Genomic DNA, 22140 nt, shown 5'->3' with positions numbered 1-22140 from the left:
ATCATAATGTTCTTTATTATATTCTTACCACTTTTATGTTTGGCTTTTGAGGATAATTTATTATTTAAAGCTACTCAAAAAAAACAATTTATTAGTCCAACAACATCTACTGTTAATCCTATAAGTAGAATAGACTACCCATTAAAAGTATGTGCAATGATTAATTGTGCTAAACGTGAAATATTAAATACAAATTGTGATTTTACAACTGGAAGAGGAAGACTTGGTTGTTACAATATTGAAGAAAATAAATGTACACCATTACCATCGAGAAAATTTTGTTTTAGATCAATGAATAAAAATATGGCATTTGTAAAAGTTAACAAAACAAATACTAATCCAACTGAATTTACATTATATACATTTAAAGACCCTTTGTGCCAAATACCTGATCATTACGATAAACCATTCACTGCTCAATGTGATAAACATAATATCATTTCAGGAAAATTAGGATGTAAAGGTGAAAATTCTCCATTAGGAATGATGTGTCGTTCAAAAGATTATATCTTCAATACCCAAAACAGAGTGCATATAAATCAAAGAACAAAAAGTCAAACTACAATTACTTCTATAGTTTCATTCCTTCTTTTCATTGCATTTTTACTTTGAATTTTTATTGTTTTTTAGTTCTTAGAAAAAACAATGTGAACTTAAAATTTAATCCTGAGAAATGGAAATTATAGAACATTCAATTCAAACATTCAAAAAAGCTATTGAACAAGAAAACAATGGAATGAAACAAGAGGCAATTGACTTATACAAAAATGGTATTGAAGAACTTTCACAAAAAATAGCTTTTATTAAAGATGAAAGTATATTGGGTCAGTGTATTGATGCATTAAAAATGTACAAAGACCGAGTTAATTTATTAGAACAACAACTTCAAGAAAAACAAGTAACGTCTTTCCCTTCTTTAAAAAATAATGATAACCAAAAAGAATATGTTGTGGTCCAACCGACATATCAATTATCGACAAATGACTATATTCCTCAAGACACTTACAAAATATCAGATGATAAAGATTTTAGTGGTCAAGTTGATGAGATCTTAAGTCAAGTTTATAACGACATTAAAAAAGAGCAACTTACACAACAAAAACCAATTCAAAAACCATTACCTGTTATTCCTCAAAAAAGAACACAACAAACAGCTATTGACAATGAAATATCACTAATGGAAAATTATCTTCAACAAGAAGAATCAACTCAAAGTTTAAATCAAAATGAAAGAGATTCTATTTATCAACAAGCCTTACAAAATGCAAATAACTCAATAGAATTAACACAACAAGACATCAAAAATATAGATCGTATTATTCAAAAAGGAAAATGTGCAAATCAACAAATTAAAAAAGAAGAAGAAAAGTTTGATCGTTTAGTTGCACAAAGTCATCAAGCAGATGAATATTTAGATTTAAAATAACTAAATAAAGACGAACATTAATTGAATTATTTCATATTCTTCTTAGAGAATTCAACTAAATTATCAACAGTTCTTTGTTGTCCAAATCTTTCAACAAATTCACCATTATGATAAAAATTCACAGTTGGGTATCCTCTAATTTTATAGAACCCACATAAATCTCTAAAGTCAACACAATTTAATTCAGCAACAACTAAATTTTCTTCATTTTGCATTTTTACTGCAAATTCAGAATAAATTGGACTAAAACGTACACAATGTGGACAATATGGTGAAAAGAATTTGACAATAACATTCTTATTTTGCTTTAATACAAGTTCATGATTACTTTTGTTTAATTGAACCAATCCTTGTTTATTTGCATAAACAAGAGCAAACACAAAAACGATAATTATTGCTTTCATATATATAAATTTTTTTATGTTTTTTTTAGTTTTTATTTTATTTTTTTTTTATTTTAATGATACAAAAACAATCACAAAAATACAAAGTCGTTTCATCCATAATTATCCATAAATTAATAAACGACTAAAAATATTCTTCAATTCATATAATAATGAATTTATAAAAGTGTTTTATTATTACCTGTTTGTATTTTGGATTATTAAACAATAAAAATTATAAAACAATATTATTTTGAAATTAAAAATCAATTGAATAAAACAGAATGCCTATGAATTATTATGCAATGACATCCTCCTTTTTCTCTTCTAATCTCTTTTCTATATCATCAAGAACTCTATCAATTCTTGGTAATTCACGTTCAATCTTTTCTAAATTAGCACTACTCTTTCTAATTTTTGAATTCTCTTTAATGACTGCAAGAGCTTCAGAACAACAATTAGTAGATTCTTTTAAAATATCAAACAATTTATTGTATAACACCATGTCAAAACGGTCTAGGTCTTTATAAAAAATATCTAAAACATCAATAATTTTCATGGTATTAAAGATATTTGACTTACCAACTGGACTGTCATTTAAACCAAAGAAATAATCCCCAATACTCTTCTGTAAGAAACTTATAATATCAAAAGCAACTTCTCCAAAGAATTTTTTACTTTCTGAAAGGAAGTAATCAATATTTTTCTTTCTCTTTTGAATTTCTTCAATAATTATTTCTATTGGAGTTAAATAAACAACACTTTGACTAATAACACTTTGTCTTTTTAATAAACTAGGTAATACAAAATCTGTTTGTAAGACTGTTCTCTTTTTAAACAAACTCAATGCTGGAGCATTTGATGTTGATAATATTTCTTCTCCTTCTTCTCTATTAACACATAACTCATCAAAATTAAATGTTGAGCTATATTGAATAAAGTCTCCATTATCATAGACTGGTTGGACTTGAGTCCAAAGAATATAACATTCATTATCTGGTGCGTTCAATACAGTATCATTGACTTGATCTAATGAACGTAAAATATGTTTTTCCCCAGTGAAAGATGGTGGAAGAATATCAGTGACTTCTTTTAATAAATATGACATTTTTTCTTTTGTTGAAGAATAAACGAAGGAACATCTATTTAACTCTGGTCCAAATACTTTTCCAAATAATCTAACATAATAAAATTGAAGATAATCCCGTACAACACCATCACCATTATGATTTATCAATGAATCATACATTCTATTAACAAAGTCATGAATATTTCCTAATTCTTTGTATTTATTCTTTTTAATGTAATATGGAATAACAACGGATGCTACAGTTAATCCATACCATGGCATATGACCTTGCTCAAAATCATGACATGCAGCAGTAATATGTTGAAGAATCATTTCTTCTGTAAGGTGAGCAGTGAATTGTGGATTAGGAGGAACAGAAGTATTTCTAACAAATTTACCAAAAGTTGTTTTTAAAGAATCAACATTGATTGACACTAATTCACTTGGTAATAAATGGTGAATGAAAAGTATTAAATGAACTTCACATAATCCTGCTTCAACAAATTGTTGTTTTGTTCTATGTTCGTTTGCTAATTTTGCGATCCAAGTCATGTGTAATTGAGGTGCAGAAACATAGTCCATAGCAAATTGGTAATATCGACCAAGCACAAATTGTGGATCTTGTGATTGATTCTTTAATTCATTGAGGCTATTCAAATTATTTAATATTTTTACAATATCGTCTTGTACAATCTTTAAGTCTTTATCAAATGCTTCTCTTTGACCAACAGAAAGGTCATAGAAACAATCTGGTTTAACATTTTCTTCATTTGTAATAAAATATCCAATAATATCTTTATTTTCATCTCCTCTTCTTGACCCTCTTTGGAACCCAGTTTGTGGAGTTTGAAGACTAGGACTTCTACCACTGTATAGGTAAATGGAACTTCTTGGAGATTTATTAGCATTATTTTCTTGTTTTACCTCTTTTTCAGGAATACCTAAAGCAGAACACCTAGCCCAAACTGTTTGTTCACTTCTTTTTAAGTCACAATATCGATTTAACTTGTCTATTTTCTGTTCATCATAAATCAATAATTTATCTCTTAAACTTTGTACTTTTTGAATAACAGAACCAGGAACTTTTGATGGTTCTGTATTACAAATTTTATCAGTTTCATTAAAAAATTCTTCAAATAATGCTGCATAGTCTTTTCTAATTTTTTCAACTTTCTCTTCTTCCTTCCATTTATCAACAAATAGCTTTGTTAAAGGTTCTACTTCTTGAAAATGTTCTTTTTGTACCATTTGAAGATATTTAAATCCTATTGGTAATTTCTTTCTTTTTCGTAATTCTTCAATTAAACGATTTGCCTCTTCATATTGTTTTTCTGCTTCCTTGACATGGTCCAATAAATATTGTGAAACTTTGGTAAGAGTGTTCAAATAGTCATTGGATTGTCTCATGGTAACTTTATCTAATGAAATATATAATCCATCCCATAAATATGCTGATATCACTGTTTTAACAAATGTTCGTTCATTATCATACCATTTCTTCATTTGTAATATATTTTCTTCATTATTCTTAACATTTTCAATTAATTGTGCTAACCATTCCACAACTGATATAGCATAACTAATACTTTCTTCCCAACTACAATAAGCAATTTCCCACGATGGTTTTAATCCTCCAACTTTTTCTTTCTTATGAGTAAGTTTATTAATATCACTAACATATACTTGGTTTAATCCTTTTAATTTATCTATAGACTCTTTTAAGAAAATTTTATTAAATGGTAATGTCATAATATCATCGCAAATATCAAAATATTTTCTTTCTATCACCATTTCAAATGAACGTATTTTACTAGTATATCTTTCTTTTTCTGAGTCATATGATGTTCTTGTTTGTAGATGACTGTTGACAGCTTTAATTCGTGACTGATGTAATTGAAGAACTTTTCTAACACCATCACTCATTTCTTGACTCGTAACAGGGAATAATGGATTAGAAGATAACTTAAAAGTTGTTAGTGTTTTATCAAATGAGGTATATTCATCTAACATAGTTTTAACTTCATTACTTCTTTTTGTTTGTTCTTTTTCTAATTCTTCAATCTTTCTAATTAATTGAACATCATCGAATGGTTCTAAGTCACAACTATCAATTGAGAGTGATTTCTTTGCCCAGTCTAATAATTGTTCTCCAATTTTTTTATTAGTCTTACATTTTTCTTCTAAGTCTTTCATTTCCTTTTCATTAGTATCACACTTTCCTTCCAATAAATTGATTTTTTCAATACAGTTATTATATTGAATGTTGATTTCTTTAATTTTTTCTTCAAGGAATGAATTAAATGTTTCACTGATATTCATAGCTTTACTTTCAATAAATTCTATCCAACATTTAACCATTTTAGAACTTTCATTTGTTTTAAACATTTTAACTAACTCTCTTTTCATTCCAATATATCCATTTATTACTGTTGGTTCTGCATTTATTGTAAAGTCAAGTAATCCATTTAATACATTAATACATTCTAAAACAAATGTAATAAAAACATCAAGATCACCTGCATCAATTGCTTTGTATAATCGTTGAACTCGTTGTAATGATTTATTTCTCCTAACTCCTTCATTAAGTGATAATTCAATGCATTTTTGAAGTTTATTATTAAAGTTATCATGATACTTTTCTGCCAAATTAACTAAACCTTTAATTGACTCTTCAATACTATGAACATCATTAAATTGAAGCTCTGACAAAGCACTTGTAGCATTAACTATTGTAGAAACTGTATTTCCTGTAACAATGAAATTTGTTTTAGCAAAGATGAAAATTAAGTTATTAGCAAAATTTTTTTGGTTTTTAGTAGCTGAATTAGAAAGTCGCAATAAATTTTTCAGTAAGTTCAAAGCTAAGTTGTTTGGTCTTTTAAAAATGAATTCTTTATATGTAATAATCATAGTTCTTATAAACTCGTATAAACTAATAAGATAACTATCATTTGGTTTAACTTCAAAAAGTACTGATGAAATAATTTCTTGTGCTCTTTCAAGTGCTTGAGTATTTTCTTCATTTACCAATACTCCAATAGTAGTTTCAACAAAATCCATTGAAATCAATGCAATGTCAATAATTAAATCATCTTCAGTACCTCTACCAGTATTAGTATTATTTTCTGATGATGTCATCAAATTTGACCTATTTCTTCCTGCTAAAAATTGTGCATTTCCTGATCTTTCCATAAACCCAGTTATCTTTTTTGTTCCATCTAAGGATGGACTTGACCTTTCTCCTTTTCTAGGTGATTGTGGAATTTCTTCAGATGTTGTTTCTACAGGTTTCTTTAATAATAATGATCTTCTTCCAGAAACACCAAGTCCTAATCCTGGATGTAATTTAGTTGATGATTGGTTTCTGTTTAGCCCAGGTGAAGGGGTTTTAGAACTTGGGGCACTTTTTGATATATCATTAAGTATAGTTATTAATTCCTTAATATAAGTTTTTGATGTATTTGGAATAAATGTGTTTGGATATCTACTAAATAATAATAATGCTTTTCTGATATGAGTTAATAATGAATTAAGAAGACTTGGAAGGAAATCAGAAACTAACCACTGTTGAACGGTTTCTTCTTTTAAATTTTTAAGAATAAAGAAGAAAATAACATAAAGTGATTCAATATCATATAAATCTGCTAAACAATCTTTTGCTTTCCATTCATTAATTTTTTCTGAATCATCAAGAATAAATAATACAAATGGAAATATCATATTAAAGAATTTATCACGTTCTGTTTGAGTTGAAAATTGTTTATCAAGATCATATTTATTCATAATATTAATTAATTCTTGTAATGCCATTTTACTAATTGTTTTATCATGAGTTAATATTAATTGGAAGTACTGTCTTAATATAATAAACATTAAAGTGTGTCGTTGTTGTAGTTGATCATTTAATTTATTAATTTCTTTAATTTCAAGTAATTGTGGTCCATTAATTTGATATAACCTATCACTTTCAGCTAAGACTGAAATAAATTCAAGACGAAGTAATTGTTGGAAATTTGCTTGTTCTGGGTCATGTATTTTAAGCATTGAAAGACGATCAAGATGAGTATCAACAAGTTTTGCCATTTCATCATGTCTCCACATTATAGCTAAGTCTCTAATGAATTCAGCAAAGAACAAATTAGCGTCTCTAATTACACTGAGTTCTACAATATCTAAGTCTGAACAATAACAAATAAATTCAGAACATAAAGAAACATTTGTAGATAAATTAAATCCAACATATTTTCCTTGCTCACTAAAACAAAAATCATGAAAGTTAGGAGCATCAAATGCTTTATAATCCTTTAAATATCCAATAATTGACTTGATTAATAATGAATAAATAACCCAACTATATTTTAATCGTTCTTTACAAATATTCTCATTTTTAGCAAATAATACTGGTAGTAATGAAGTAATAACTTGACAATAATATCTCCCATCATCACTTTTATATGAAACAAAATGATTGATACTATCGAGTATTATTGGACTCTTATATATTCGATACTTTTCTTTTTGATCTTGAGACATCTCTTTATTATTTTCAATCAAATTGGCTATTTCAAATAACTTAATAAGACTTTCTTGTTTTCCTGAAGTAGCATCTTCTAGACATTTTTGAAGAATAGAAGGAAAGAAATGAAGGATATCCAATTTACTATCAACAGTAATGATATTATTAATGCTTTCTGTTCCTGATAAATATTTTGAAATTGAAGAATGTTCAGGATAAATAGTAGAGACTAATCGAATATTGACCTTTAAATAAACTTTTGTTACATCGTAATTATCAATTACACTTAAATATTTTTTTGTCATTTCTTTCATAATTTGGACAGTGTGTTCTTTATTTTCAATAATTTGTCCATTATCTAATAATGGAAGTTTAGCATAGAAATGTCTTCCCTCTGTTCCATCTTCACAATTTATGTCTTTGATATGAAATAATAAATGGTGTTTATCAGTTAAAGGGAAAGGCAATTGGATCTTAATTTCATCAATAAAATGACCAATCTTGTCTACTGATACAGCAGTAGTAAATGACCTTGTAAGTGATTGTATAGGAGTATTAGCCATTGGATAAATAGCCGCCATTGGTTTAGATACACCTGGAGTAAATTTGTCATTATCATTATCTCTTAGATAAACAGTAACACAAACTCCATTTCTTTTTTTCTCTTTACCAAGACAAATTTCAGTTGGATAAACAAATAATAAATTTTCATAGTCCATAAAAATATCCTCTTTCTCTTGAATAGATAAATCAGTCATAGTACAAAATTGAGACCCATTTGTCCCATCTTGAGTATTAGTTACCATAAATCCATCATAATGAACATCTTCTTTTTTTGATGGTTTAAATAAAAATTCCCAATACCCACAAGTTTTCATTCTATCAACATCTTTAATCATTGAAACAACATCTTTAGGATCTCCTACTGGTTTAACTAATTTAAATGGATCATATTTTGGTTTAAATTTAATTAACGCAGCACTAAACATTAATAATTGTAACATTCCTTTTTGTTCAAAGATACGAGTTGATTCTTTAATTCCATCAATATATTTCTTTTTAGTTTTTAATTCTTTTTGACCTTCGTCACTAAAAATTTCTCGTGCAAAATCAATATTTGGATCCATTTGTTTATAAACTTGTAACACAACATAATTTTCTTCTTCTCCAATAAATTCTTCTTTTAAAGGAATTGATACTAATGGAACATTAAGTGGTTTATTTTCTTTTATATGATCTTTTAAAACATCTGATGTTAATGTAAAATAGAAGTCTGATGTTAATTTAATATAATTTTTATCATATAAACTCATTCTACAATATAAATTATCGGTAGTCATATTTATTTGAAATTTGGTAATATTAACAATAGTAGGTTTTCTTACTTTTAATAATTCTTGAATAGGACGAGGTTGAGCGTTACATAATGTTGTTGAATATAATAATTCATCTGAAGTAATTTTAGCATTAAAATTTTGGAATAAAAATTTATTCTTTTTCTTTCTTGAACCAGGTTTACGTGTTTCTGTTTGAATGAGTGAGTCAACATTAAACTCTTCATTATTAGATGATAATGAGACTTTTGTTGGTTCTTTACCTTCAAATACACTAACATATTTTTTTGGTGTTTGAAAAATTGATATTGACTGATTAAATAATTGGTTGTAAATAATTTGATGGTATTTATCATTTGGACGTTGTTGTTGTGGAGAAATAAGTGCATGTGGTTTATCAAATGAAGAAATAGTAAAAATATTTCTATCAAGATACTTGTATTGAATATCAACGCCAGTTTTATCAGCAAATTGATTTTCAAATGAATTAAAAATATTTCCTGTTTTTTCTTTCTAAAAGTAATAAATACTTTTATTTTCTTTTATTATTACATATTTAATAATTGAAACAAACCATTATTTCATTTAAATTAGATGTAATGTATTTATGAAATGCAATAAATTCACTTCGTTGAACTTTATAAGCTTTTTGTAAGAATGTTTGACCACAATGATATTTAATTGTTTCTTCAGTTAAACAAATATTAAATTCTTTTTCAATATACTTCTTTAATTGATATACATCTAATTCTCCATTATGTTCTGTGTCATAACTCTAATAAATAAATAAATCTATCCTTTTTTATTTATCATAAAATTATTATTTACATCAACTCCTTTAAACAAACGTCAAATTTTTGTAAAATTTTTTGGTTTTGCTCATTCATTTTCTTCGGTTTTTTTGTTTCATTTTCTTCTTTTTTCTTAACTTCTTTTATGTTGATGTCAATCCCAAAGATTTCTTCTAAGTCTGAAGGCAACAACTTCTGCGTCATACAATCTAACTTCTCCTTAAAATTTTTGAGATGCTTTTAGATTCTTATTAATATCTTATCTCTTATTTTCTATTTTTTTCCCTTTCATTTCATTTTTTTACGTTTTTCTCGAAGTATTTTTTGTAATCAAATCTACAAATTTTTTTCAAGATTGTTCCTATATTTCAATAACTTGTTTCAAATAACAAAAATTTAAAATATAAAACAAAAAGATCAACAACCAGATGGAATTTAAGTGAGAAACATCATAAATAATGAATATCCTATTCATATTAAAATTAGTGAAATATACAATCTTCTCTATTATTCAAAAATAAAACAGTCATCAAATGAAGAGTCAGAAGAAATACTTGTTGAATAACAAATCATATTTGAAGGTGAAATGTTAGTATGTAACTGACAAAAGAGTGGATCATTTAAAATTGGATTTGAATTTCTAGGAGGAGGAACAAAATTTCTTTCAATAGGTGAAAGTATAATAGAAGAACAAGAACTAGAACATGATGAATCATCTAATTGTAAAGGATGAGAAGCACAAGGGATAAATATTTGATTCGTTTCTTTTTTATCAAAAATAAAACAGTGATGTAAGTCTTGGTACAGTTGCATAAATAAGAATCAAGATGAACTAAGATTCATTTCTTTATTATGAATTTTCTTTGACTTTTTACTAAAATCAGGAACTAAACAAAGTTTCCTTCAATAGTGTATTTCAATTATTGTTTCAAATATGCTAGTTTTCTGCAAATTATTTTGTTTTGTTTTGGAGTTGGACATACCAAACTTTTTTTTTAAATTTCTTTTATATCATTTACCAACAACTTATTATAACTCTAATTAACTTCTGAAAGTATTTGGTTATGAACTGTTCTCCATTCTTGGAGATCTTTACTACAATCATAGTTTTTTGTTCCCCATTTTGGAATCTCGGAGATAAATGTTTTCGTTGTGCCATGATATTCAACTGAAAGCTCAACACAAGACAACCATAAATTTTCTTGAGGTATTTCAATTCCTGAAGTACATTCTTTACATTCTGGTTGTTTCCAGTTTTCTGGAATAGAAAAATGAGTACAATATTCGTTTTTATTTCTATACATTGAATCATTCGCTATTGGATGATTTTCATAACTTAAATGAACTCTTATTTGATGCATCCTTCCTGTTTTTGGAATAGCCCAAAGAAGAGTTGTATCAGTTTTTTCATCATATTGAATTTGTTCAAAAATAGTAGTTGAAGCTTTTCCTTCACAACCAACAGTAACTCGTTGTTTAGTAATACACGATGTTTCAATAATAGGCTTATTAACAATACAACTATCCATATAACCAATTACCCTACAAATATATTTTTTATATGCATTTATAAAATGACGTTGTATTTCATTTGCTATTTCAGAACTTTTAGCTATTAGTAATACTCCACTTGTCAAACGGTCTAATCGATGAACTCCAAACAATTTTATGTTTCGTTCTTTTTCTAATATTCTTATAACTGTATTTTCTGTATATCTTCCTCCTGAATGTGTAGGTATTCCACTTGGTTTATTGACAACAATAACATCATTATCTTCATAAATAATTGGTAACAAATATGGAACAGGTAATTCATGACGATGTATTTGATTTAATAAAATATCTCCTTGTATAACAATACAATTCTCATTTATTTCATTATTATTTCTTTTAATTTTTAATAACCCTTTTTCAAATGCTCTAGTAATGTCATCGTCTGAATAATGAAATTCTTCTTTCATTATTTCTTTAATTTCTTTTCCAATCCACCTCTCTTTAACCATAACTTCAAACCAATAAAGATATGGAACAACCCATCTCATTCCATCAATAATCTCAATCTTTTGTTCAACAAGTTCTTTACATTGATTTATTCTATTCTTTTTCATTTCTTTTCTACCTTTAATTTTCTTTTTAAAAGCTTCTCTTCTTTCTTTTCTACTAAGACAATTATTAGGCTTAGATTCTATTTTCTTTTTCTCTTCCATCAATAAATTGAATTATTTTCATTAATTTTTTATTTCATTTTTATGAAAAAACAAAAAAAAAAGCCCTTTTTTATTTTTAGAATACATCTTTAAATAACTAAAACCTACTTAAACATGAAGGTTAAACAAATTTCATTAGAAGAAACAACTGAAGCAATCTCTAATTTCATTGAAGAATTAAGAACTAGACCCACAACCAATATCTCTATTCTTTCAAAATATGATATTTTATTAAATGGTCTTCGTGCATCTCCAGAAAATGAAAAAACACCATTTATTGATTGTGAATTACCATTTTCAATTTCATTATATCCACATCATTTAAAAAATATTAAAGGGTCAATTCAAGAGATTATTGATAGTTATCTTTTAACTTCTTATGTTAATGGTACTTTCCAAGGAATAATTATGTCATATAAAAACTTCAAAGTTCCTGAAAAAACTAAAACTTCTTTTGATTCTGGTATTCTTACTATTCGTTTAAAATTAAATTGTATTGTCTTTAGACCAGTAATCAATACGTACTTGAGTTTGTTTTATATATATATTTTTTATATTGTGTTTGATATTTAATTTATTTGTTTAGTTGCTACTGTATGTCAAAAAAGTTTCGACCATATAGCATTATTGGTATATGGCATTTTTAATGTAAAAGTAAGTACTGATCTTGTTCGTGAACGACTATCACCTAAATTACAAATTGATGTATTAGCACGTTTTAAAATTCGTGGAATGAATTTCAACCATAACCCACCTATTATTGAAGGTGAAATGAATGATTCTCATTGCAAAATTTTAAAAGTAGAATAAGTGCCAGTTTTTCAATTCTAATTTGATTGTTAAGACTATTATTTGATTTTTTATTAAAATTTTGTTAGTTCTTTTATAGAAAACCAATATATTAGTAACAAACCATTCAATTTAGTGTTATTACTCATTGTTAGTCATAAACAAAAGTAGTTTTTTTATTAATTTGATGAGTAGATAGACTAACTTTAATTCTCCATTAATAATATATTTTTTTGTGTTATTTATTGTTTCTTTTTTTTTAATAATTGAGAAAGAGTCTATAAATTTTGTTGATAATAATTGTCAAAGTTCAGCACAACTCCTTTTTTTTTATTTAATTTTATATTTTTTATTCTTCTTTTAGTTTATTATTCAAATGATATGATATTCTGTACATCTACATCTATAACAAAGGAACAAAATGGAATATTAAATATTCTTCTAAAAGAGAATCTATTTATAGAACATAAATAGTGAAGCAAATTTCTAAATGTTTAAATGAAATAATCTAATAGTTTTAATTCACTTAATTCTCAAATGAACCAAATTCCACAAATATGTATTTATTTACAACATCCAATTTGTCAAATTATTCATTCAATTGCAACTCAATTTCATATTCATAAAGCATTACAAAAATATGAAAATTTTTCTCATAGGATTTTCCTTTCAGTATTGTTTGCTTATTGTAACACGTTCTTTAGTGGAATTATTTTTGATTATCAAGTTAATACTAGCTTGTATATTATGGTTGTTCATACATCAGTAGCTGTTATTCTCGAATCAAACTTTGTTTTTACTTTATTACAGAAATATATTTTAATAGATGACTTTTGTTTGGCTGTTAAGGCTATGAGGGCAGGGTGTTTCACTTTTTTAAGTTTCTCAGATAAATATTTCTCTGGAAATCATTTTCTTATTTGTTCAATTTATGCATTATTTAAAAGTTATGGCTCAGATGTGTATGGTCCAATTATAAGTTATTGTCTTGGTATTCCTGTTAAACCATTTAGGCTATTTGTCCCTATGGATTTTATTAATGAATTTCCATTCCTTATAATTCTTTATTTTACTCTTCCATATATGAATAATGTTGATAAAACATTATTTATTATTACTTTTGATATAACCACTGTCATAAATATTATCTTATCAAATCATTCTCAAAAATCAATGCAAGACTATGTATTAGACTACTTAGTTAAACTATCAAAAAAGTAAAAAAGTTAAAGTATTAAAAATAAACCTGTCTAACGAAAAGAAGGGTGTGACTATTTCACTCTATAGATTTATTTTTGTCTTTCAAAATTAAACAAAATTCTTTTTTATTAAAGTTTAATTAAAATAGATTATTCTAACTCAACAAATTTGTTTTTTTTTTAATGTAAAGGAATTAAAGTATTAATAATTTTTTTTACCGAATTTTAGTGAATATAAAATATTTTATAAAACAACAACTTTTTGTAATTTATATGAAAATTGCATGAATAGTTAAATAATTACTAACTAAACTTTTTTTAAAGTGCTTGAAAAACATTACATATCAATAATATTAATATAAATATATTCAATAGATGAATTACTTCAAAAAAAAACTTCAAGATTATTAGTCTAATACTATGAATAATTCACAAAAATTTTTTAGTTATTACAATAAGAGAGAAGGAAGTATTATCTCATTATTAAGCTCAAGTTAAAAATATGTATTCAAAAATAAGTTGTAAATACTAATATGCATAAACAAATCATCTTTAGAAACAAATAGGAAACAGAAAAAGTATTATAACTATATTAATAACAAATAATATTTAAAAAGATATATAAGTAATATATTTTTTGATTATAATTAATGATATGATAATGAATAATTAATATTAATATTGGTTTCTTATTAAAAAAATATTATTATTATCATTTCCCTCAGAGATCAAGTGTTTCATTCATTGAAATATAATAGCTTTTGTGATGAATGCGAAAGATCCACATTTTTTTGCTATTTTATTATTCATCAGAAACTCTTCACTACATCATTGGGTTAAACACAAAAAATATAAATTATATTTTTAACTCTCTTGCTTTATAAAGAATTTCATCTAAACAATCGATCATATTAACAACTTCTTTATATTTTTCTTTATATAATTCTTGTTCATCAGTACTTTTTTCTTTTAATTTACTTTGGACTAAAACAAAACTAATATATCCATTCCATATACTCCCTCTAAGTGAAATTATTTTCTCTTTAAGCGTTTTCATATCAATAATTATTCGTTGGTTAGTTGCTCCTCCATATTTACACCAAACTTCATAAGGAGTTTGACAAAGTTCAATAGTAACTCCCCAACTACAATTAAGAGGCTCTCCATGATATTCTTGTTTTTTATTATAATATTGAGGAAGAATTTGTTCCATAGTATAATACCATTGTTTTTTAAGTTCATTACATTGAATTTTCCAATTATCAATTCGTTTAAGAATAATTTGATATTCAGATTCATTTGTTTTTTCTACAAATACATTATGTTGTTCAATATCTTTTTCAGTTTGACAAAATGTTGGTGTGTTAAGTTCTATTCTAATAGAAGGGTATGACTCTCCATATTTTTTATCTAACTGTTTTAATAATTCAATGGCTCTTTCTTTTACAGAAGAAATACTAAAAGCTTTACTAAATATTTTATGAATTCTAGGATACATTAATTGTTTCATTGTTTTACTTTTATCAAAAAGAAATACAAATAACTCAAAATAAGATATACACTTTGCTTTATCTAATTCGTTCATCATATACTCAAATGTAGTATGAACATATCTTGTATCAGACTTACAATACTCTAAAACTAGATGAAAATCTTTAGATGTAAAGTCCAATGAATTACAAATAATTAATTTAGAAATTGATTTTTTTAATGTGTTATTTGCTGTTAATTGATTGATAGGAATATTAATATGAACATCACTCATATTAATAAGATTTAATTATCTTTTTTAGTATTTTTTAATTAAAAAAAAAAAACAAGTTATATACTTTTTATATTTATTTTGTCTTTCTTCATTCAAATTTATGTTATAATTAACAATAAAAAAAATATAAATATTTCGATTATAACCTAATCATTTAACACACATATTACTTAGTGTTGTTCGTGATGTCCAAGATGAGCGTGGGCAGCTTTAATAGCTTCAAGAGCACGTTGGATTTCATCTCTCTTGGCAAGTCCTCTTTTGTGTGTTCCAAGATGTTTTTTAGCATATTTAAGTGCTTTCTTATCAAGTCCTCTTCTAAGAAGATCCATCATGTGTCTTTCATATGCTGAAAATCCACATGCTTCTCTAATAACGTCATTAACAACATGCTTTCTTTTTGTGACACCATAATGTCTTTTAGCGGTTTTCATAGTATGAACTGGGTATCCTCTTTTAAGTCCAACGGCAATTCCTCTAGCCATTTTAACCGATTGTCGTGTTAAGATCAATTTTTAAGTTTCTAATAGGGTTCTTCTTTTTTACTATTTCTTTTAACTTTTTTACTATTTTTTATCCTTGTTTATTTTTGTTTTTTCATTCCTTCAATTTTTTGATATTCTTTGTTTTTTTGGATATATAACGAAAATAAAAACAAAAACAAAATGAACTTGAAAATTTAAAAACAACAATAATGAAAGATAATGACAGGTGTGCTAAGTTCATGGCAAATGATCTTGGGAAAGTACTTAGTTATGATGAAATGATTTGTAATAGAATTCAAGAGAATGACAAGAAATTAAAAGACCTTGTTTATTCTAATTATTCTAAATTTATTCAAGTCACTGAAACAATCACGAAAATTAGACATAGTGCTGAGTCTTTTGATAATGACTTAACTTCTATATCAAAGTCTTTATCTGAACTAACTTCTCGTTATAAAAATATTCATGCAAACTTGTCTCCACTTAGAGAAGAACTTATTAGTTTACATGAAAAACAACAACAAATTGAACAACAACAAGAATTTTTAGACCTTCCTGATATTTTACGTCAAACTGCATCAGAATCTAAATGGATTGAATTTGCTAATGCTTATACATCTAAAATCGATGGACTAAAAAAGAATGCTCATATCAAAGCATTTGCATCAATTTTAGCAGAAGTTGAAGGTGCTGTAGCAAGAGCAGAAAAAGCATTAAACAATGCTATTTCTAAAGAATATGACACTCCTCAAAAACTTGGACAATGTTATGGAGCATTAGCTCGACTTCATACCAATGAAGCAGTTATGGAAATTAATTGTATTGCTAAAATGCAAAAATATTGTGAAGTAGTTGTTGATAATTCTTTTACAAAAAAAGAAAGTAACGTTGCTAGCTTTTCATCTTTTATTTCAACTGCAGCAACTGCTTTTGTTAATGCAGTTCAATCATGTTGTGAAGCATATAATACGGCATTTAAAGAACCATTTAGTCTTGATAGTAAATCGTTTGATAATTTTGTTGGAATTTCTATCAGTAATTTTTATTCAAAAGCTAATGATATTGTTTCACAAGCATCATCATTAGACAAACCAGAATTAAAAGTGGTTGAGGCATTAAGAGGAATAAGTGATGCTACTGGTAAGATTAAAAATTTAAATCAATATGGAGATTATAATAAGTATATTGAAAATACTATTGAAAATGCTGCTCGATTTGGAATTAAAGAACTTTGTAAAAAGGTTGGATTAAAAGCAGGAAGTGTATTTGATACAATTAGTGTTGATATTGATCTTTGTGTTTCAAGAGGATTTGTTGGATTTAATGGATTGGCAGAGAAAAAACAAAATCAAATTGATGATATTCAAAAAGAATTAAAAGATAGAATTGATGCAATTAAACAAATTGGTGGTGTTTATGAAACAACGATTATAAATTCATTGAAAGAATATGGAAGTGATATTCTTACTATATTCCTTCAAAAAGCAGAGTCTGTTTGTGAAAATAAACCATTTGTATGTGTTGCTATTGCAGGATGGATACTTTCTGCAAAAATACCAGAAATTATTGCAATTGCATTAAGAATTGATTCATTAGCACAACAATATACTGACCAGTATAACCAATTCCCAGAAAAATTAATTAAAAAATTCACTGACCTTATTTCTGAACAAATGCATTCATCATTTATTGAACTATTTGCAATGAATCATCCTCCATTATCACCTTCATTATTAGTTCGTTCAGGGTCATTGAAAGTATCATCTCTAATGATAGGTGCATCTAATATATTAAAGGTGTATTTTCCTGATAATACTAATCCATTTGATGATAACACTCCTAAGAGAGACTCTAGTAAGACATTTTATTTTGATAGTGATGAATCTAAAGATGATCTTATTGAATTAGAAAGAACTTCAATCATTGAAGCAATTGTTGTCAAAACAATGAAACAACTAAGAAACGATATTCCATTGTATACTGCCCCACCTCCAGATGGATTGACTCTCAAAGAATTCCAACAATATCATGTTGATTTAATGGTTTTCTCTAACACAATTAATGAAATAGTTAAAATAAAAAGTTCAAAAATTGAAAATTATATAAAACAAATCAATTTACGTCTTGAAAGTTGTTGTTCTGAAGGTGCTATTACAGCAACAAATGAAGTTTCATTAATTAAAGAAGCAATGTTAAAAATAAATAATTGATTTCTTCATAATAAAAAATAAATGTATTATTTAATTGTAATTACTATCAATTAAATTATTCTTCAAATTTTCCCAAAAATGAATCAGTAATTTCTTTTATATTTGTGATATTTCCATTACAACTTTCAACTTTTTGTTTTAATTCAGTACTACCTAATTGAACTATTTTTTTATGACTGGCTAATAATCCTTTAAAAAAGTCTATTATAAGTTGTGGTGAATCTACGTTATACTGAAAAAGTGGACGGAAAGTATCGGCAACATCATCAAGAGAAAATCGTTCCAAAAAATTTGGTATTTTCCTAGAATATGAATTTTTGAAACGTTCAAAGTGTAAATGAGTAAAATAAAAAAAAACAACAAACAATAACTCATCAACAATTTGTCGATACTTTTCTTTAATTTCTTGACTAGGAGGATTAAGCGCACGTACCATACTTGCTTTTTGCCTTTTAATACCCATACTTTTAAGGTCATCAATAAAACTTTTACCTCCTGAACTTTCTTTCTTAAGCCTATTATTTAAATTAACTTCTTTTTTAACTAATGAAGCAACTTGGTCTAAAGAAGGCCCTTTCTTTAGTACTTCTTGAATAATCCCACTATATTTTTCATTTAACAGATGTTCTGAATTCATTTCTTTAAGCATATTCAACAATGGTTCATATGAATTAATATATTTTTTAAAAAACAATTTAAATATTTGGAAGTAATACATTGGATCAACTCCTGGTATTGAATTTCTAATAATAAATTTTACTGTAAGAATTTAACTAATGATAAAACAAACGTGAATTGTTCAGCAAGAGCATTTGCTTGTTCTTGTGTTAATTGACTAATTGAACGAAGTTCTTTACTGAATTTAGAATTATTGGCATTAGAATGAGAAGCTGGTGGGGGTGGTGGGGGTGCTACTTGAGGCTGTAATGTAGTTGTAGAATAAACTGTCTCTGGTTTAGGGACTGAAGTAATCTTATTTTGAAAAGAGGTGGTGGTTGGTTGTGGCTGGAATGATGGAATAGTTGTAGTAAGTATTGGATTTGTTTTAGGTATTGGTGGTGGAACAGAATAAGTAAAAGTACTTGGATTTGGTTCTTTGTGAATAACAGAATTATTAGTGGTAATTACAGTATTTGTTTTAGGAATAGATGTAATAACATGTTGGTTGTTGAAACTTACAGTATTTAGATTTACATTAGGTGAAGAGATAGTTTTGTCCATTCCACCAATGCATGTAATTTTTTTGAATTCAGAACTTCGTTTATCATTAAGAAAAGTATAATTTAAATACCTTTTATATTCTGAATATTTAGGCTCAGACTTATATTTTCTACTTTCAAAAATTTTCCATCCAGTTAATCCCACAACATCTTTTTGATTTTCATTAATCCATTGAGTATATTGACTTAATAATTCCTGTTTCCTTTCTTCTTTTTTTCTTTTAATATATTTTTCATTTTCAGTAATACACATTGACACTCTCATTTTTTCTTCAGTAAATTCATTAGGATCTGCAGGAGACTGGTCTAAGTATTTACAATAATCTTGAAACTTCATAAATGACAAATATTTCTTTTCGTCAATAGAATTTGAAAATTCTTTTTTAATTGGTGATGGCTTTTTATAACTTCCTGTTATATAACTAAGTACTGATGGACTAATTTCTTCCATTGCACTCTTCCAACTTTCTTCTAAAACTTCATCACTAATGATTTGCCAATAAACGTTACCTTCATCATCAGAAGTAACATCCTCTTCAATATCACTAACATCATTTGGTTCATCTTTCATGCAACTAATAATTGGTGATTGACTTCTCTCTGTAACACAACTATCACCATCTCCTTGATCTTTACAACCTTCATTTGTTTCTTCTTTCTTTGTTTCTTCTTTATTATTCGTTTCTTCTTTCTTTATTTCTTCTTTATTACTCTCTTCTTCTGGATTTGTTTCTAAACTTTCATCATCGTCATCAGTTATAAAATAGACATCTAAATTGTTCATGAATTATTTAAATGATTTTTGAGTTCCTTTTTAAGGAATATCTTTCAAAAATTATACAATAAACATCATTTTCATGTAAAAATCCAACTAGTGTAACAAACTGTTATAATTCATGATGAATTACTTTTATTTTTAAGTTGTGAAAAAAAGTTAATGATATGATAAACAAAGTAAGTACAAAGAAAACAAAGTGAATTAAATATATAAAAACATTTTGGAAACTTTAATATTTTAAATTTAATCTTTTTAGAATTAAAAAACATTAATTATCATTTGCTATTAAATTTATGTTATTTTTATCAATTAAATGTTATAATTATCTCTTATTAGTTAATGTTATAAAAATCAACGACTGTCAAAATTCATTGTACTTTTCAATTAACCGATTTATTATTTTATGTATTTTTATAAAAGCTATTTTTCTTTTATTCTTTTTGCAGTTTTATTCTATAAAACTCCAAATTAAATTCTATAAAATATAGAAATAATATAAATTTTCATTTTATTACTATAAATTCAAAAAAGTTCACCAACAATGCTCAATTCATTTGTTAAGAACGATTCCTTCATAAGTTTCTTTGAACCAGTTAATAGCATCTTCTTTAGTTAAAAGATGGTCTCTTCCAATCTTGTCTTGCATTCTTTTTCTTCGTGAAACTCTAAATCCTGGTCTAGCAAGAACAACAAAGAAATCCATACCATAAATTCCAACTTGTGGATCATATTTTAATCCAAGGTCAATATGTTCTTCAATACCAAATCCAAAATTACCAGTAGCTGAGAAGTTGTTAGCTTTAAGTTCAAATTCCTTAACTTTCAATCCCTTTTCAAGAATTTCTGCAGCTTTAGCTCCTCTAACTGTGACATGGCATGCAATTTGATCGTTTCTTCTAATAGAGAAAGCACGAACAGTATATCTAGCTTCTGAAAGAACTGGTGTTTGTCCAGTTAAAGTTTCAAGAACTTTAGCAGCACGAGTAAGTCTATCTCCAGACTCACCAACTGAAATATTAAGGACAAGTTTATCGATCTTAATCTTTCTCATAACATCAGATTTGCAGGCTGACATGATTAAGACTATTTTATTTTTGGATTCTTTTCATAGTTCCATTTACCCTTTTTTTATTAGAAAAATAGTTTTTATAAACTATTAATATAAATCTCAATCTTCTCAAATTGAAATGATAATATCTTGTTACTTCAACTCTACTTAAACTAATACTTTGGTTGGACAATATAAATGGATAGTATTGTAAAGAAAGTAGTTTTCTGCCTCATTAGAAATAAAAGATTTATGAGAGTGAAAGAAATTTCTAAATTAATGAAAGTAGACAATAGAAGAGTTTATGATGTTGTTAATTTACTCTCCATTTTCCCTAAAGAAGAAGAGAGTTTTGTTATTAGAATGAATAAAGATAACATTTTTTATTTTAAATGGCGTTATTGTTTTATTGATGATATTAATATTAAAGACAGACTTCAAGAATTAGTGAAAAGAAATTGCTTATTGTTTAATAGGGTGAATGCACTTAAAGCAAATATTAATAAAAAGATTCCATTCAAAAAATTTGCATTAGAAGTTTTTAAGTCAGATGAAGAAATGCCAGAAGATATTCAACTGTTATTAATTCAACTTAATTCTAGTTATTTTTATTTTTCAAGAATTATAAACCCCAATTTATACTGTTTTTGTTGAAGAGAAACTAATATAAAAAGAGTGTCAGTTTCAACTAATTTATGAAATAATAAAAGAAAAGGAAAAAACTATTTAAAACTATTGAAGAAAGAAAAAACAAAAAAAAAGAATAAAAATAGCCCAACCCTGTTTGAACTCGAAAAATGACCTACCAGTTGTTCTCAAGTCCATGAAGGTATGTTATGTTTTTTTATAATAGAAAGAATTAAGAAAAAATAAATTAACCATTAGATTAACGTAGCCAATCCAGCCACTGGAAGAATTAA

The 22140-nt window shown here is 26.3% G+C and overlaps 14 protein-coding genes across 14 annotated transcripts in view; 6 read left to right on the top strand and 8 right to left on the bottom strand.

Moving 5' to 3' along the window:
* Nucleotides 1–6: 6 nt before the first annotated feature.
* EHI_124420 (uncharacterized protein) lies at nucleotides 7–613 on the top strand (the record flags this gene model as incomplete). Its single annotated transcript, XM_649758.2, has 1 exon — nucleotides 7–613. One exon carries the CDS (start codon nucleotides 7–9, stop codon nucleotides 610–612), a length of 606 nt encoding a protein of 201 aa, XP_654850.1. The 3' UTR covers nucleotide 613.
* A 60-nt stretch (nucleotides 614–673) lies between these two features.
* EHI_124410 (uncharacterized protein) lies at nucleotides 674–1426 on the top strand (the record flags this gene model as incomplete). The annotated part of the gene is made up of 1 exon (XM_649759.1): nucleotides 674–1426. The coding sequence occupies one exon, from the start codon at nucleotides 674–676 to the stop codon at nucleotides 1424–1426; it is 753 nt and encodes a 250-aa protein (XP_654851.1).
* Nucleotides 1427–1452: 26 nt separating this feature from the next.
* EHI_124400 (thioredoxin, putative) lies at nucleotides 1453–1830 on the bottom strand (the record flags this gene model as incomplete). Its single annotated transcript, XM_649760.1, has 1 exon — nucleotides 1453–1830. The coding sequence occupies one exon, from the start codon at nucleotides 1828–1830 to the stop codon at nucleotides 1453–1455; it is 378 nt and encodes a 125-aa protein (XP_654852.1).
* Nucleotides 1831–2107: 277 nt separating this feature from the next.
* EHI_124390 (uncharacterized protein) lies at nucleotides 2108–9723 on the bottom strand (the record flags this gene model as incomplete). Its single annotated transcript, XM_649761.2, has 3 exons — nucleotides 2108–9241; nucleotides 9303–9503; nucleotides 9577–9723. The coding sequence occupies 3 exons, from the start codon at nucleotides 9721–9723 to the stop codon at nucleotides 2108–2110; spliced, it is 7482 nt and encodes a 2493-aa protein (XP_654853.2).
* A 303-nt stretch (nucleotides 9724–10026) lies between these two features.
* EHI_124380 (uncharacterized protein) lies at nucleotides 10027–10332 on the bottom strand (the record flags this gene model as incomplete). The annotated part of the gene is made up of 1 exon (XM_001913584.1): nucleotides 10027–10332. One exon carries the CDS (start codon nucleotides 10330–10332, stop codon nucleotides 10027–10029), a length of 306 nt encoding a protein of 101 aa, XP_001913619.1.
* Nucleotides 10333–10556: 224 nt separating this feature from the next.
* Nucleotides 10557–11726, bottom strand: EHI_124370 (RNA pseudouridylate synthase, putative; the record flags this gene model as incomplete). Its single annotated transcript, XM_649762.1, has 1 exon — nucleotides 10557–11726. One exon carries the CDS (start codon nucleotides 11724–11726, stop codon nucleotides 10557–10559), a length of 1170 nt encoding a protein of 389 aa, XP_654854.1.
* A 114-nt stretch (nucleotides 11727–11840) lies between these two features.
* EHI_124360 (uncharacterized protein) lies at nucleotides 11841–12536 on the top strand (the record flags this gene model as incomplete). Its single annotated transcript, XM_001913583.1, has 2 exons — nucleotides 11841–12255; nucleotides 12313–12536. The coding sequence occupies 2 exons, from the start codon at nucleotides 11841–11843 to the stop codon at nucleotides 12534–12536; spliced, it is 639 nt and encodes a 212-aa protein (XP_001913618.1).
* Nucleotides 12537–13052: 516 nt separating this feature from the next.
* EHI_124350 (uncharacterized protein) lies at nucleotides 13053–13736 on the top strand (the record flags this gene model as incomplete). Its single annotated transcript, XM_649763.1, has 1 exon — nucleotides 13053–13736. One exon carries the CDS (start codon nucleotides 13053–13055, stop codon nucleotides 13734–13736), a length of 684 nt encoding a protein of 227 aa, XP_654855.1.
* Nucleotides 13737–14570: 834 nt separating this feature from the next.
* EHI_124340 (uncharacterized protein) lies at nucleotides 14571–15479 on the bottom strand (the record flags this gene model as incomplete). The annotated part of the gene is made up of 1 exon (XM_649764.1): nucleotides 14571–15479. The coding sequence occupies one exon, from the start codon at nucleotides 15477–15479 to the stop codon at nucleotides 14571–14573; it is 909 nt and encodes a 302-aa protein (XP_654856.1).
* A 170-nt stretch (nucleotides 15480–15649) lies between these two features.
* On the bottom strand, nucleotides 15650–15964 carry EHI_124330 (60S ribosomal protein L36, putative; the record flags this gene model as incomplete). Its single annotated transcript, XM_649743.2, has 1 exon — nucleotides 15650–15964. One exon carries the CDS (start codon nucleotides 15962–15964, stop codon nucleotides 15650–15652), a length of 315 nt encoding a protein of 104 aa, XP_654835.1.
* A 209-nt stretch (nucleotides 15965–16173) lies between these two features.
* EHI_124320 (uncharacterized protein) lies at nucleotides 16174–18174 on the top strand (the record flags this gene model as incomplete). The annotated part of the gene is made up of 1 exon (XM_001913582.1): nucleotides 16174–18174. The coding sequence occupies one exon, from the start codon at nucleotides 16174–16176 to the stop codon at nucleotides 18172–18174; it is 2001 nt and encodes a 666-aa protein (XP_001913617.1).
* Nucleotides 18175–18229: 55 nt separating this feature from the next.
* Nucleotides 18230–20178, bottom strand: EHI_124310 (uncharacterized protein; the record flags this gene model as incomplete). The annotated part of the gene is made up of 3 exons (XM_649767.2): nucleotides 18230–18476; nucleotides 18540–18917; nucleotides 18965–20178. The coding sequence occupies 3 exons, from the start codon at nucleotides 20176–20178 to the stop codon at nucleotides 18230–18232; spliced, it is 1839 nt and encodes a 612-aa protein (XP_654859.2).
* A 544-nt stretch (nucleotides 20179–20722) lies between these two features.
* On the bottom strand, nucleotides 20723–21247 carry EHI_124300 (60S ribosomal protein L11, putative; the record flags this gene model as incomplete). Its single annotated transcript, XM_649746.2, has 1 exon — nucleotides 20723–21247. One exon carries the CDS (start codon nucleotides 21245–21247, stop codon nucleotides 20723–20725), a length of 525 nt encoding a protein of 174 aa, XP_654838.1.
* A 225-nt stretch (nucleotides 21248–21472) lies between these two features.
* Nucleotides 21473–22140, top strand: part of EHI_124190 (uncharacterized protein) — a gene marked incomplete at both ends in the record, with an annotated part of 1455 nt that continues 787 nt past the window's right edge. The window contains 3 exons of the mRNA XM_001913581.1: nucleotides 21473–21821; nucleotides 21994–22049; nucleotides 22106–22140. The exon at nucleotides 22106–22140 is cut by the window's right edge and continues 787 nt beyond it. Coding sequence (XP_001913616.1) covers nucleotides 21473–21821; nucleotides 21994–22049; nucleotides 22106–22140 — 440 coding nt within the window. The remainder of the gene's footprint in view (nucleotides 21822–21993; nucleotides 22050–22105) is intronic.

The sequence above is a fragment of the Entamoeba histolytica genome, genomic scaffold, assembly GCF_000208925.1.
Source record: "Entamoeba histolytica HM-1:IMSS scf_1104750518195 genomic scaffold, whole genome shotgun sequence".
In the NCBI taxonomy this organism is placed as follows: domain Eukaryota; phylum Evosea; order Mastigamoebida; family Endamoebidae; genus Entamoeba; species Entamoeba histolytica.
The sequence above is the reverse complement of the archived record's forward strand: the minus strand, read 5'-3'. Positions and strand labels throughout refer to the sequence as shown.